A 15393-nucleotide genomic window follows, 5' to 3' on the forward strand; every position below is an offset into this window, starting at 1 on the left:
TAATCCGCGAGAAGGTCTCCTTGGCACGAGTCAGTAGGTATTCCAAGCTGATCCCCTGCACTGCATGGTGGCTTTAGCGATTGAGCGCATTTCTTCTGGGTATACTAAATCGATGCATCGCTGGAGCAGGAATGCGGTGTTCACAGTAATTTGTAGACCGGAAATTAATGATGTGATTCCGTGACACTACTGAGCTGCCAGGTAGTTCTTCAAGAACTACCTGGTAGTTATACTATAACTAGTAGTTAGTAACTAGTAGTTATAGTAGTTAGTAGTTATGATCTAGTAGTTATGATCGGTTTTCAATAATGACCAATAGAAAATCTTAGGACTCATGCAAAATATTTGTTTAAGCTAGTTTTGCTGTGCTACAGCTACATTAGGTCGCCAAGTCAAATGCGGGATAGCCGGCCACCAGCGGATCAGTACTGAGCTGAATGGACATGTGGAGCAGTCATAGTTTACAGGCGGAATAGTGGGCACGATTATTACAGTAGTTTAGTGTGACTAGAAAAGGGGAGGGGAAGGGTGTGAGCCATGAATGTCGAGTGTGCGGCACGTTGGGGCGAGATAATTTGTTCCGCGATTGTGGTGGGTTGTCCGCTCGAGCGGCTGTGGGATGGTGCAGTACAAATATAGGGAATGTGTTCCGAACTTTAGCATTGATTGACTGCACCGTTAGTAACCAAAGTAATGTAGAACATGTGTGATCACGACGAAGGCCGTCACTACACACGAGACTTAGCATCGCGTTTTAGTTCACAGCTCGGGGTGTGGCGTAGGGAGCGACCAACAATCAATAATCGGTGACTGCGTTGAGTTTGTTCACTGCTACAATTGTTCCGGCTGTTCAGCGGTATATCACGGAAGGTATGTACTGTGGCGTGTCATCAATGAAATTTTTATCTTGCTTGTTTTCACCAAACCCAGTGATATAACTTGTTTGTCCACTTATGCTTTTGGCAGTTCATTGAAGACTTCATTGCATTAATGAGCTCATGGAGCTGCAGCATTTATATTCAGATAACTCTAAAGATGTCATCCACTCACTATTCAAGGTTTTGTCACGATTCATTGCATGTTTATCTTGTTATGTGCTAAACAGGTATGTAGAATATTATGAATTTGTGTGATATTCAATGCTATGTCTATGGTCAAATTGACATGGACTGGACTATACACATGGCAGCATGTCCCCTCATTGAACAAGACTTATTGAAACTCATGCAATGGTCATGCCAGCTGTATGTATAGAAATGTCTGCAAATTGTGACATGAATATTTGTATTAACATTAGACTGTTAACCGACATGACTTTATCCCTGTAGCATCAAATTGGCTCAACCTTTATATCTCACTCTCATCTGTAATGCACCTTTTAAGGCAAATTTCTTTTTAAATACATCAGCTTTCAAAGCCTTTATGTTAGAAGTTACTTTGGAAGATTAATGTTTTGTAGATATATGCCTTTGCACACAGGCTTAACTGCTCTGGGAAAGGACGAAAGTGTTCATAGGGTTTGGCAGCCTGAGGGGCTTTCAATTTGAGCTTGGGTCCTGTGAAATTTGCTGCTGTCAACAGATCCAATCTACTCCTGTTTTATGCAGGACTGACTTTGGACCAGCAAAATATTTTGGCTCCTTGTGGGTTTTTTGAGCTGGAAATATAAAAAGCATGTTAACTGTTGTTCATTTTATTTCTTTAAAAAAGCCATGAAATATAAAACCATCTGAATCAGGCCCCTTAAGTCATCAATGGGAAGGGGTGAGTGGGGAGTACATAACAAACTGCCTCTTCCCTCCTTCATTGCAATTTACTTTCAAATGCCTTAGCATTCAATTGTCTACCACTACATGCACAACAGGAGTGTAGTTCATGCTATGTGGTGTGGTATGAACTGAAAAGTTATAAAATATGTCAGTGTAGCTATGCCATCTGCTTAAGAGTGATGGCAGTGCTAAAAGTACTAAAAATACATTTTTAGATGCGGGTGATATATTCAAGATTCACCCATTTGTGTTCAGACTTCAGACAAGCCAGCCTGACAGTCAAGAACAAACATAAGTATCTATCTATTATGCTGTTCAGGAAGTATGAATTATTTTTGTCTTACCTTGCCAGGCTTTCAAACAGATGAGTTTGCACATTTGTTGTAAAACTAGCTTACAGACTTGTTTCAGTCATTTAACTATTCATTACAACCAGCTACTAATTGAATCTTGGGCTTTCTGATGTTAATGTTATTTATGCCAGAACTTGTCTACATCTTTTGTTTCATTTGTGTATTTATGTTGAACCATAGAGCCAATATAAGCACAAATGAGCATAAAATCAAACATTTGGCAAGTATAACTGAACACATTTATAAAGTCCTGAGAACTTCAGATGATCAATAGTTGGTGCCTGCCATTGCTGTTTTTCATTGCTGCCTTGAACATGTAAGGACATCATTGGGGCATATGTCAAAATAGAGGTTAGTTGTGGTATGCCCAATCAGATTATTAAATTGTTCTGAATGGCATTTTTGTGCAGAATGGCAGCCTCCTACTTGCCTGAATATATTCTAAGACATTGAAACTGCAGAGCCACATTGGAGCAAGGAGGATTGTTTATACTTGCCAACTACCACTGCTTCCATTTTGTGGTGCCTTTGGCATGACTTTTTGTTGAATGTAATGGGACTTAAGGTGTGCAAACTGATTGTTGCCTTGCTGTTGTAAATCATGCAGGCATTGCTACATACACATTCTGGTCTTTATATTGCCAAACATCATAAAGGCATGCATGGTGTGGCTGAATCCCAAACCTGGGACAGTACCAACCATGATGCCCATAAATGCGGTGAAATTGGAACAGCATATTTGTGAAGCATTTTTTAACCAAACAATCACATGACTGATGTTGATGTAGGTGGTATTGCATTATTATCTTTCACTGAAACATCCAGTCACCAACCAACCATCTGACCCATGCTGGAATTGGGCCATTCACCGCAATCCTGTACCATCTGGCACATCCGGTGCGCGCCGCTGTCGGCTGGGCAGGACCAGGAAGCGGCCCGTCAGTGCGCCGGCCCCGCTGCAGCCGCGCCCGTCCGGCCTAAAGGCGCCGCCTCCGCCGGCAGCCGACAGCCGGGCACGGCCGGCAGCCAGCCGCGGCCGCAGCAGCGGCGACATGGCCTCGTGGACGGAGCGCATCCACCGGCGCGCCGCCACCCTCGGCACCGTGGTCACCGCCTGCCGCCTGCCGCTCGGCCCCTACCCGCGCCGGCTCGAGAAGTGAGTGTGGCTGTTTGCCCGCTCGTTTGTTGCGGGCGATTTTCCGTTTGTGGGCCTTTCAGTCGGGCGTGACCGTCGCCATCGGGCCTGCAATCAATGCCAGATGTGATCGGGATGCAGTGTGGGCGACGGGGCACGATCCCGGGAGGGGCCTCGCATCAAGAGCAGAACAAGAACAATGACGAGGAAGCGCTGACAAGTCGGCCGGCGGTGTAGCTCCCGGACGTATTGCGGTCGAGAGCGCGTGCTGGACTTTGCCCTGCTCGCACCGCCGCGCAGCGTCGTTTGATGTCGGCCGCTTCCTGGCCGCGGCCGGCGACTGAGTCAGGCAGCCGCGGGCGCCGCCGGCGGGGCGGGGCGGGCGGTGGCCGGTTCAGCCGCGGGGCGGCGTGGCCCCGTCACCGGCACGCGCTCCTCTTGGAACGGTGTGTCATGGCACCACCCAGTCTGCCGCGCGGCGGCCGTCCGGACTCGGGCACTGAGCCGGCCCCGCTTCCCGGAGTTCCACTGGCTGCGGCGCTTCAGAAAACGGCCTCGGCACTAGCGCCGACGCTGGGTGATGACGATTCCGCGGAAGAACGCCTTTACGTGCAGGCTTCTTTGCTGTTGCCGACGATGAAAGCTGCCCGGTTCTAGTGATTAATGCATCCGCGGATCTGCACGACGTACGGCATCCAACGTCTGCGAGATGAGGCGCAACCAGCTGTTCTCCGTCTATGCCTCAAGTCCAGCTGGTTGCGGCTGCCGGCCATGCAGGCCTACATATTTCGCCTTTGCGTTCACAAGCTCCGGTTTCGTCGCAGTAAAAAAAAAATCAGTTCGGCGGCCCGCCGGGAGGTGCGTTGTCCTCTGTAATGGCTTCCCCGGCCAGTCCCAGACGCAGGGTCGCCTTGCTTTTTGTGTCGTCATGATCGCTAGCGGTCAGGCCCTCAGCTTTTCCTGGTTGTTTCAGTCAGTGAAGCCCACTCGCGTCGATGCGAGCGGCCTTCGGTAAATGCCATGTAATCGTAGCCCTCTGCAGAAACAGTTATTGCCTCTCCGGTATACGCTCCTCTTGTGTCACCAGTTCATGCGTAAGTGTTGATTTCGAAAAGTTTCCGGGTGCCATACTGTTGAGGATTCATTTTCATCGGGAAGCGATAACCTCCGCAAATGGAATGGTCAAATCCTCGCTCAGGTAGCAATACCGTTAGTAGCGGTGTGATAAACTGCTTTTCATAGCATTACTACTCCCCGTCACGTTCGTTTACTGCGCGCTTGAAGTCTCCATTTTTTATGTCGCACATCGCGTACACCAGCCGTGATAGATGTCACGTATGGACCAGGCGGTCCCAGTTGTGTCGTTTTGTGCTGATTATCAGTAACTCATATTTTGCCTCTACGCCGTACTTGCGCCGCACTCAGCTGTGACCAGCCGGGTTTAACTTTTACCCTTCAGTTTCGGAAAACAGCCTCACATCAAACGCTCTTTCACGGACCAGAACCCTTCTCTCCTTTCGTAGATCAGTGGTGCGCGGCTCTGAACCGTTTCGGTTTCGCCGCGGCTGCGACGGCATCACCGGCAAAAGAGAGCCGACCTGGTTTCAGCGCGCCCTGCAGCTCAGAATCACTACCCCCTCCCCCCCCGCCACCGCCGCGCGCCCCCTGCCCTGCCGCGCGCCCGGCGGCGGCGCCAGCCCGGCAGCGGGCGCCGGGAACGCGCCAGTCGGCTGGTGAGGGCGTGATGGCGAGGCTCTGCTTGTGGCCGGCTCCCGCGCTGGGCCTGGCCGGACCGCCGCCGCTACAAGATAGCCGGGTACTGCCGCCTGCGCCCCTGGTTTCTACTGTGCGAAAACGCGCCTTACCCTGTGGTGCCGGTGCAGGTGGTTGAGTTTGTAGTGTGCTGTCTCCAGGTGCGGAAGTGGATGTGGTGGTGCGTGCAGTGTGCCGCGTCTTGTGTGTGTGTGTGCGTGCAGTGTGCCGCGTCTTGGTCTTGTGTGTGTGTGTGTGTGTGTGTGTGTGGTGTGTGTGTGTGTGTGTGTGTGTGTGTGTGTGTTGTGTGTGTGTGTGTGTGTGTGTGTGTGTGTGTGCGTGTGTGCGTGCGTGCGTGCGTGCGTGCGTGCGTGCGTGCGTGCGTGCGTGCGTGCGTGCGTGCGTTGCGTGCGTGTGATGTTAACGGTGCGCTGTGTCATGCTGTGAAGGAGACATTGGTCATGTGCACAGCGTGACGCGTCTCGATGTGAAAGTGGAGTGAAGTGCTGTCCACTGTGCACGGGTGTTATGCTTGTGAAATTGTTAGCGCGATATTGCCCGGTTGTGTGACAGGTTGTGTGACAGGTTGTGGACACAACCGTGCCAGGTTGTGTGACAATATCCGAGGATCATCCTCCGTGGTCGCTTTATTTCGTGATCTCTGCAGTGTACTGCACCAGGCAGCGTACAGGCGCCAGGCTAATGGGAACGAGGGACACCTCCGGTCCGTTGTGCCCGTCGCCAAATGTAAAGTAGGACGTTTTTGGTGGGCTGGGGTCTCGTGCTGAGGAGAAACTAATGGCGCTTGCGGTGGGCTGCCAGCGACCCTAATTGAAGGCGGGTGTGTTTTCCGGTGTGCCGTGTCCGCCTGTGCGCTCCCGGACTCGCTGCGGCCCGCTACGTTGTGGCTACGGTGTTGGGCTGGCGACGGTTTGCCGGGACGGTGACGTCACGTGCTTCAGTCCGTGACGTGTGTACGTGCGAGCGGTGATTCATGAGTGGCCGGAGGCACGCTGAGCTGATGCAAGGGCGGACGTGAGTTGTAGCTGGGTGGCTGTGGTCTCTGGCCAGTTCCGGCAATCAACTGCAGCACGAACTGCACCGCCAGAGATCTTATGTTTGCTAGGTCTCGCGCGGGGGGGGGGGGGCTTGACTCTTCGGCGGCCCATCCCTCGTTTCCCCAGCGCGGCCAGCATCCTCTGTGCATCGTTGCGCGTTTGCGACGCAGGCTCCGCTGCGGGTTGCCACGAGTTGAGTTTCTCCGTGTTCGAGTAAGGGATTCGCTCGTATCGCCGATCTCCGGCAAACGGGGACGTGATAACGGGCCCGCGTCCGTGCTGGTGGGCTTGCGAGCGGCTTATTTCCTGTTGACCAGTTTAAGCTATCCTCACGCCAGCAACCCACCAGGCTGCGTGATCAAGACGCGTCGCTAGGTGGGACAGACGGAACGATTACCGGGTGCAGAACCCTGCTCTATCGGCGCGATCCGGACCCCCGTGACGTGGCTGCCGGTCGTTGCTGACAGGACTCGTGCTCGGATGCTGTCGGTCGACACAGGCCTGACCCGTGTCGGAGCGCTGTCCGTGCGGGTGGGGACCCGTGTCGGGGCGCTCTTCGCGCCGATGGGACCCGCGTCGGACTGCTGCCGTTAGGTGCAGACGGAGACAGACCCCCTGTCACAATTCCGTCATTGGCCAGAGACGGAGTCACGTCGTGACTCTGTCGGTGGGTGCAGACTTTGCCCATGTCATAGCACGTGCAGCCATACAGAGCGGCTGTAACCAGTTCGGCAGGCATGTCCCGATTGTCGCGAGCCGCGAGGTCACTGGCTCGGCATTTTGGCGCTTCCTCCGTCGGACGAGAGCTGACCTTTGGCCGGCATGCGCCGTTTGATGGCCGGCTGAGGCGGCTCCGACCGGCCGGGCACCGCTCGATCTCAGCCTGCCGGCCGACGGCCGCCGTAATTGCTCCGTCGGGCTCGCCGGACTCGTCATCAGCCCCGACTCGTCATCGAACGTGGCGGACGTGGCGGGCGGCCGGCTGGCGTCTGGCGTTTCCATGTCAACCTGGACGGGCGCGGCGCTGAGCCCACACCGGGGAGATCCCGCGTCCGGGACGCGCCCACGGCCGCCGCCCGCCGCGCCAACGGCCGCCGCCTGTCACGTGACTGGACACAGGTCCGGACGGTGCGTGGTCCTGCTGATCTCGAGAACGTCCGGTTTTGTAGCGTTTGTCAGCACCGTCCACCCAGCGGACGCTGCGCACCGTCCCGATCGAACTAACAGGCTCGTCTGCGCCCTTCTGCAGGGTGAAGTTCGGCTTCCCACTAGAACAAGTATGCAAGAGCAACATACCTGGGCCGCTTCTGGTGAGGCTTGGACCGGGCCGACTCGCCGGGTCTCGCCGGGCCAGAGCCGATACTGCTGTGCTGTCAGTGTTAGATGAGGCCGTGTTGGCTGTCTGGGCGCTGCTGTGTGGATAGCGAGGCTCATCCCCTGCTACCACCCTCTCCCCTCACCGCTCGCGCGCAAGCTACAGTCAGTTTAAATCAGGGCAAGACTGAAACCGCTTCGGCTGTGACGCGCGCAGCTTAATGTCACAGACTTCGACGACGAGCACTCTTTCATCCACATCATTCACTTGACGCGGCCTAGCCACGCTTAGTACACCGCTGGCTATGATCGGTGTCACCGCGCGTGGGGCGTATGTGAAGATCTGGCTGGCGGGGTCCGCAGGTGCTCATCTTGAAGCTGAACAAGGAGGCACCGTTCCGGAAGGACGTGTTCCGGGCGCCCGGTCACCAGAACAACATCAAGAAGCTTGTTCACTTCCTGCAGAACGGACGACTAGTTAACCTCGACAGCTTTAGGTAGGCGACATTGCGGTGCTGTGGCACGGTAAACCGTTTTGTTTTGCTGTTGTAAGGCTGCACGGGATTCCCGATGCCTGAGGCGTTTTGTGCGATTTATCAGCGTACGTTTTATGGTTAGAGATTTGAGATAAGGTCCTCGCCTTGTTGCGCAATATCACCTCTGCGACTGAATGCGTGTAGCCGCGTACGTTCAGACATGTCACGTCTTTATCAAAGGTGTCCCGGACCAGTGAACCTGTTGTCTCGTGCCTCGGTGCCACGGGTAACAGCATACGTCGGTTCATCTTCAGTATACACACGATCGCCTCCGTGCTGAAAAAGTTCCTGCGGATGATCCCCGAGGGCATCTTCGGCCTGGAGAACGAGCACCGTCTGTTTGAGATCGTCCAGCTGGACGACCCTGAGGCGCAGCGCGAGCGCACACACCGGTCTGTACAGCGTCCTGGCCTCTGTCGCGCAGACTAGAGGCCCGTTCGGTTTCGGTGCCTCTGCCGTTGCCTGTGGCAGTACTTGTGCATTGGTCTCCCTGTTTGGATAGGATGTAGTCCGTCATGCGGGCAAACGCTGTTTTTCCCCCTTTGTATGCCTTAGTGCCCGCCATCGGCAGACGCTGTGCGGTTTCTGCGCGAGACCACTGGCTGTCGTTATTAGCGCTGTGCGCAAGGTCACCACGGTAGGTGCGGATTGGGTCTCCGAAGCGCTCCGTGCAGTAGTGCTGCCGTCCTGTACAGACCTGCGCTTGCCTCGCACGGCTGAGCACTCGCTGGTGGCTCCTGCTCGCACTCAGACTAACGTGTCTGCAGACCTCGACCCCAGGGTCGGCCTCTGCGCAGCGGCGCGCCCCAGATCTGCAGCGGCTCCGGGCTGACCCGACCTCTGCTCTGACCTCGGTCGTGTCTGTCGCAGGCTGATCCTGTCGCTGCCGCCTCACACGCAGCACCTACTGGTGCTGCTGTTCGGCACGTTCCGCGTGATCGCCACGCACGCCGAGCGCGCGCGCACCGGCATGACGTCAGAGGCGCTGGGTGTCAGTGCGGCGCCCTCCTTCTTCCAAAGCTGCGTCACCGGCCGTGACGCGCGCCACGAAGACGTACTCCGCTTCAAGGTAGGCTGGCGGGCGGCGCGAGCAAGAGGTGGCGGGCGCGAGGCCCACTGCCAGCTGTTTTTTTTTTTGTGTGTGGCTTGCTGGTGGCGGGGTCGGAGTGGGGAGCTTTGGTGGTATGCGTCGGTGAGCCATCGAAGGGTTGGGTGTTGGTCTTGTTTCGTTTGGATCGGCAAGCGGCCTGATGGTAGCGTTCTGTTGAGTCAGCAAACACTTTTCAGCATGCTTTAATCAAGGTTGTCATTGTTAGCGTCATAAAAGCCCAGTGGATACCACATGTGACATATGGCAGGCATTTCAATGGCGCGGGATGCTGTAGAATCCACGAGACGCCAGGTGGCGTACTCACCCTCCCCCCCCCCTCCCCACTCCTGAACTGAGAAGGCGTAGGTATTTTGTGATGGCAATTTCACCTTTCAGTTGTTGTTTCACCCTGGGGCCATAAGAGGATTGTGGGCATTCAACAGGATGCCGGTTGGAAAGCAGTGATACTCCGATTGTGTCGTTGGAGTGGGCTAATGTCCACCTAGTATCTGTCGTACAGAATGGTCGACGATGACAAGTTACAAATGGTGTGTTCTCTTTTTTCACCTGCCTGTGCAGGAGGAAGTGAATGTAAGTTAACACCTGTCTGCTGACGCACGATTGTTTAGTGTGTAGCTCTAGTACGAACTAAGTTGAAGTTGTAGGTAGATCTGCATCGGTGTGAATACTCTAACATGATATTCGCCGGTCATTCGTGCGTGGTCCCAGTTATCATCTTGACGCATTCCACTTTAGGGCTTCATTGGGCCGCTGTCTATTGCTGCGCATTCTTGAGCTACCGTGGGTGCTCCACAAACATGACAAACCCATTCACGGCTGCACAGATCGCACGTGTACTCGCCGTGTGATTCGTAGCCCGGTTGGTGTGGGTGGTGCGCGCTCGACCCTAGCCGTGCCCACCCAGCCAACGCCCCCCTCTGCCGACCAGGTGGCCATGCGTGTCATGGAAGTTCCTGATCGACAACTTCGGCGTAAGCGACCTGTTTCGGCCGCGCCAACTACGAGTACTACGCGCGCATCACGGGCCGCGTGCTGCGTGTGGAGCGCGACTGGATCTTCAGCTTTCGCTACCCGCCCGACTGCGTGTTGTACCGCGTGAGTGCGGGGGCGGCTCTGGTGCTGCTCCCAGCGGCCAGTGCAGCGGCGTAACGGAAGGGTCCTTTTTATGTTTTGCTCGCGAAATGAAGTGCCGTGCAATGTTTGGTTTACCCAAGCGTGTTTTACACGGGTCGAAAATGATAGTTGATGCGTGCCTTAAAAGTCTTACTTTCCCCGTTTGTCCTCTGTCATCATTGTCGGCATGCTTCGTCTAACTACCCGGTTATGTCTACTGCAATCTGGGGAGCGTGGAGGTGGTGCATACTTGGGACATGTTAGTGGTCGAGGGTTATGTGGTAGAGTCGTGGCGGTTACCATAGCAGGCAGAGGTGGGGCCTGTCGTGTGGGTTGCTGAGACATGTTGATGATCTTCGTAGGCAGCTTACGTCACAAGCAGCCGCGCGACGCTGGGAAAGGGAACATTTGCACCAGGGTGTCGTGGTTTTGTTACGTTGAACATGTGCGTGGTGAGGCTCGTTGCCCCGAGCGTATCTATCCCTGCACGTGACTTCGGCGCCCTCCGTTGGACGTGCCGTCCTGTCCAGTCCGCTAGTTCTGCCCCAGTCCGTCGTGGTTCACTGCCACCGTTTTCAACGCAGCGCTGTGCTGGGACTGAGGTGGTGTGCCGACACCAGCCACGTCCGGTATGGCGTGGCTGCCGGCTGTGTGATGGGGATGACACATTTATGGAGTGGCCCGGTTCTCATCGGAAAGTGGCGTTACTGTGTGTTTACCACGCTATCGCCGGATTGGGTCCGTCATTCGGCTTAACGGAGCCGTAGCCGCGCTGCCGCGGCCGGGGCTGAAGGTCAGGCATCCCCCTCGCCATGTCGTTTGAGCGCGTCCCCCCCCCCCCCCCCGACCGGTGCCAATGGGGCGGCCGTGCGCTGCAGGGGCGCGCGCCGTCTCCGTCGCCCCCCGGCAGCGGGTCACCCGACAGATGGCGGCCGCCGGGGCTCGCATCCAACTGGAAGGTCGGCACGCACGTGCCTGCTCACACGTCCATGCCTGTCTCGCGGGCCTCGCTGACAGGCTGCGCTGCCCACGCCGGCCGGCTGGCCGGCGGTGTGCTTGTGTTTGTGCTGCCGCTGCTGCCCGTCAGCCTGTGCTGGTGGCGCGCCGTCCGTGTGTGTGTGAGTGACTGTCGTAGAGCGTCGATTGTCACACATCCGTGGCTGCGCTGAGCAATGTTTTTTGGCTTTTTCCTTATTTTGTGTATGGTATTGTCCATGAGGATTGATGCCTTCCTTGTTCATATTTTTTAAAAATGGACTGAGATGTCTCCACATCAGCATCAGATTAGATTAGATTTAGACAGCATTAGATTAGACAGCATTAGATAGAACATCAGCATTAGAACCAGTCTATTGAAAGTTTTCTGTTGTAGGCCTGAAGCGCGAGTTTGTTTTGTTAGGATTGGACATTCGCCATTATGGAATGTTCCGAGTAGTATTTCAGGTCGCGTTCAGCGCGTATTCAAAGTTTTATTTTTCATAGCGTTGTCTGCGCGTCAGTTGGCCAATGTGTCTGATTCATGAGTGACCGTTAGCGAAGGCGCAGATGATGCATTTGCGATAGGTTCTACGAAACACCGCTGGTCAAAAGCTGTCTGCTTCACTATTGGACACGTCTCCAGCGCGACGTAAATCTCCCTGCGCCTTTGACACGCATTGCATCGTCGTTATCCCGTTGGCGACTTGGCGATCGTATACGCAGAGGTCTTCATCGTTTCTCTGGGCACGATTCGCACCAGACTTATTGTCAGATTGAGGTCGGCCCATTGTCTACAGGATCGTAATTGCAACGCTGGTATGCTTTTTGAATGGTTGTGTTGAATAGTCGTACGAGACAACCTCTATGTAAAGTATTTGTGCCGTGGCCATGTTTTGCCATATATAGCGCATGCAGCAGCATGTGTGCGTGCGTGCGTGCGTGCGCGTTCGTGCGTCGCTGCGTGCTTGGCATGTGTCTGTGTCCTATGTCTTGATTCATAGCTGTCTTGCAGGCTCATGCTTCTGAAACGGGCATTCCTTCTGTCACGTGACACTTCTGCGCGGGGTCTGGGTGTGGCGACGTCCTGACTGTGTCCGCTCCTTTCTCCGTTTCTTATTTAGGCACATATTTTATACGCAAACGTCATCCGCAGGGATTTTAACCAGACGGTGCACGCATGATAGGTTTTTCCGTCCCCACTTGGTTGGGAAATGTCCTTAAAACCAGCAGACCATATATGCTCAGATTGATCTGCCCGGCTTCCTGTCCATCGCCGAGAAGCTGTGACGACCCTGAACAGCCGCGCCCTACCTGACGCCCCATATCTGTCCACACTGTCAGTACAGCCAGTATCACTCAGTACGGTATGTGGCCTGTGGAGCGCACCAGTCACCAGGAGACGCTTGCAGTTCACACGCGCCTGACCGCGCCCGCCTCGGCCCCGCCTCCACAGCTCTCTCGACGCAGGGCGCCTGTCGCTCCTCGCCGGCGAGGCTCCACATGGAGAGCGGCGCCAGCCCGCGGCCGAGCGCGCCGGCCCCGCTCGCCGTGCCCGAGAACACGCTCGGCTCCAGCTGCCCCCGGCTCAGCGTCAGCCTCGAGGAGAAACGCCCTATTCCAGGTCGGTTGGCGGAGGGTGGCGCCGCGCCGCCGCCGCCGCACGCGACTATGATTTAGTGGACAAGTGCTCGTACTTTGTTATGTGTGACCATGTTGTGGTGAGGGCGGTAATGCGTTAGCGGTTAACTATGCTCTTCGGGATATAACTATGCGTTTGGTAGATGTCAGACGGCGGTGTGAGGTGTCATCGCGCATTTGTGTCGACACGTCCGCTGAGAAGAAAGTCCGATTCCTCTCTCACGCGCATCACGCGCACAGGTGACCTGTTGTCACCGTCGAGTCTACATAATTTGGTCATTGCACGACGTAACGGTCGTAGTCGGCAGAACTTCGGCCTTCCGTAAGACCCGAGTTCCGGCCGCCGTTCCGCTGTCATGGGCGCTGGTGGTACCCAGTCCATCGCTGTGCGTGTAAGCACAAACGCCCACAATGCGCGCGCAGTCAAGTTGTCGAACGGCCCGTGGTTGGGCGGTGACCGGCGGCGGCGCGCGCTGTTGCAAGCTGGAGGGCGTGGCCGCAGTCGGGCGGCGGCGGCGCTGGGGGCCGCCCCATGGACGCCGAGACGAGCGGCTCGGACGGCCGACCGGGTGCAGAGCGGGCCTCTCCGAACAGCTCCTGTCTGCCGATGGTGAGCACAGGGAGCTGTGGCGGCGAGCGAAACGGCGGTGATTTGCAATAGGATTATGTGGAGAAGTTGGGAGCAAAATTACGTCTGGTTTATGTTCTCCAATATATATGCATGCTGGTATCATGCCACGTAGACTACGTGGCATGATACCTAAGTTTGCCCGGGTCATCGCTAGTTGCTATTTGATCAGTGCTTAAGTGTGAGGGGGTGGATCAGGAGTTGAAAGGACCAGGTAATGAAAAACTGGCACGTTTTGCTCGCATAGCCTCACGTGTCGCGATCGGTAAAGGGTGGTGTGTTACTACATGTGAGGCGTTCGGCTGTTTTTGCGTATCACCTGAGGGGACGCGTGGCGACCCGCCCCCAGTCAGGATCGCGGTGGATCGACCTCTTCCAGAGTGCTCGAGCATCGCTCATTCTGGCACCCAACCCGGACCCGTCGCTGAACCTCTGCCGTGCCAGACGCCGAGCCGTGCGTTCCAGGTGCACGAGCGGCAGACAGAGCGCATGCGCACCAGGACCGAGTGGTTTCTGACGCCGGTCGACCTGTACGGTCCCGCTGGCGATGGCGTCACACCGACGGCCGGTGATGACGTCATGTCGACGGCCGGTGGGCGGACGTCCGTGGTCGCGCGCACTCTCTGCGTCTCATGTCAGTACCCGGTGGAGGCGGTGGAATGCTGCCGGTTTGGGTTTGCTATAGGCTATAGATGCAGACATGCGATTCAGAGTCACCTACGAGCGTGAAGCTGGCGCTGTGGGTCTTCTAGTGCTATGTTCATGACAGGGTACCGTGGTTGCAAAATAGGTGAAGTTACGCGGTTTACCCATGGTGTACAGGAGTACGTGGGTATACCGAGATCCATAACTAAACCAAGTGACAGTGACCACCCGCGTAATGCTTTGGGCAATTACTGGTTAGCATCCGCCATGTATAGTGTTATTTGGTATCATCCAGCATACCGTATCAGGTGTAAATATAACTCATGCATTCTCATGCCCTCTAAGGAATAACCAGTTTTGTCTTGTTACCGAATATTGGTTGATTCAGTACGGTTGGATAATGATAACTGAGTCCAGAAGCCTGTTATCTTTTTGGTGTTTTTTGTTTGAGTGCTCCGCCAAGGTCGCTTACATTTTCACGACCTTTTGCCTATTTGAATGTTTTTTGCCGTAAAAACTCAAGTAGGGCCTACATATCAAACATGTGTGCTGGATGGCATCAGTCGTCCTGTAGCACGGATCGAGAACCAGCGTCATGCACTTGGCTCATCCTGAAGAATGAAAAATATCCCAAACATACTGGTTCAACTGATGTACCGTACTTCGGTGGTGTCCGGAAATATGACACCGAGTAGATCGACCGTAAGACGGACGCAACGAAATTACATAATGTCAACACAGCGCGATAATCCCCCAACATCCCTGCCACGCGTCATTTTATCCGGAGGGAAAGCCGCCGCCCGCACACTCGCTAACGCTGCGCCCCCCGGCCGCCGGCAGCGGGCGACGGCGACCGGCGCCTGGTGCGGCGCTCTTCCAGCAAGGACAAGGAGTGGCGGCTGGTGCGCCGCTCGGCCAGCATGGAGCGCCGCCTGGTGCGTCGCTCCTCCAGCAAGGAGCAGGAGCGGCGGCCGCCGCGCCGCTCGGCCAGCCGCGACCGGCTGGAGCGCCGGCTCGTGCGCCGCTCGTCCAGCCAGCGCGACAAGGAGAACGGCGCGGTGCCGCGCGCGCCGCTGCAGCCGCCGGTGGCGCTGCGGCGCTCGCTCAGCGAGCTGACGACGGTCGCCGGCGCCTACCGGCCCCGCCTGTGAGACGGCACGGCGGCGCCGCCAGTACAAAGGGGGCCCGGCGGCGGCAAGCTGGTAGGAGAGGGAGGGGAGGGGAGGGGGTGAGGTGGAGGCCAGGGGCGTCGGGTCAGGGAGGCACGGGCGGATTGGATGTGGACGCCGACGGCGCGCCGGTGTGGGTGGGGCCCTGCATGGCGCCAGTCGGAGCGAAATGGGCCCCTCGTTGCGTGCTCTGC

General features: G+C 55.9%; 1 protein-coding gene across 1 annotated transcript; it reads left to right on the forward strand.

Moving 5' to 3' along the window:
- The first annotated feature begins 607 nt into the window (after window positions 1-607).
- LOC119107451 (unconventional myosin-IXa) lies at window positions 608-15181 on the forward strand. The gene is made up of 12 exons (XM_037230894.1): window positions 608-870; window positions 3125-3278; window positions 7317-7377; window positions 7745-7878; window positions 8172-8309; window positions 8788-8986; window positions 9957-9999; window positions 12573-12709; window positions 13260-13367; window positions 13851-14019; window positions 14871-15000; window positions 15139-15181. Exons 2-12 carry the CDS (start codon window positions 3175-3177, stop codon window positions 15179-15181), a joined length of 1266 nt encoding a protein of 421 aa, XP_037086789.1. The 5' UTR covers window positions 608-870; window positions 3125-3174.
- The last annotated feature ends 212 nt before the right edge of the window (window positions 15182-15393 follow it).

The sequence above is a fragment of the Pollicipes pollicipes genome, unplaced genomic scaffold (assembly GCF_011947565.3).
Source record: "Pollicipes pollicipes isolate AB1234 unplaced genomic scaffold, Ppol_2.1 Scaffold_6686;HRSCAF=7923_pilon_pilon_pilon, whole genome shotgun sequence".
Lineage (NCBI taxonomy): Eukaryota > Metazoa > Arthropoda > Thecostraca > Pollicipedomorpha > Pollicipedidae > Pollicipes > Pollicipes pollicipes.

What these genes read in the sequence shown, in the direction of transcription:
- LOC119107451 (XM_037230894.1), top strand. Translation starts at nt 3,175, where the DNA reads ATGGCCTCGTGGACGGAGCGCATCCACCGGCGCGCCGCCACCCTCGGC. An exon ending in TACCCGCGCCGGCTCGAGAA is followed by an intron (nt 3,279 to 7,316) that starts GTGAGTGTGGCT and finishes GCCCTTCTGCAG; the next exon opens with GGTGAAGTTCGGCTTCCCAC. An exon ending in AGCAAGGAGCAGGAGCGGCG is followed by an intron (nt 15,001 to 15,138) that starts GCCGCCGCGCCG and finishes GCGCTCGCTCAG; the next exon opens with CGAGCTGACGACGGTCGCCG.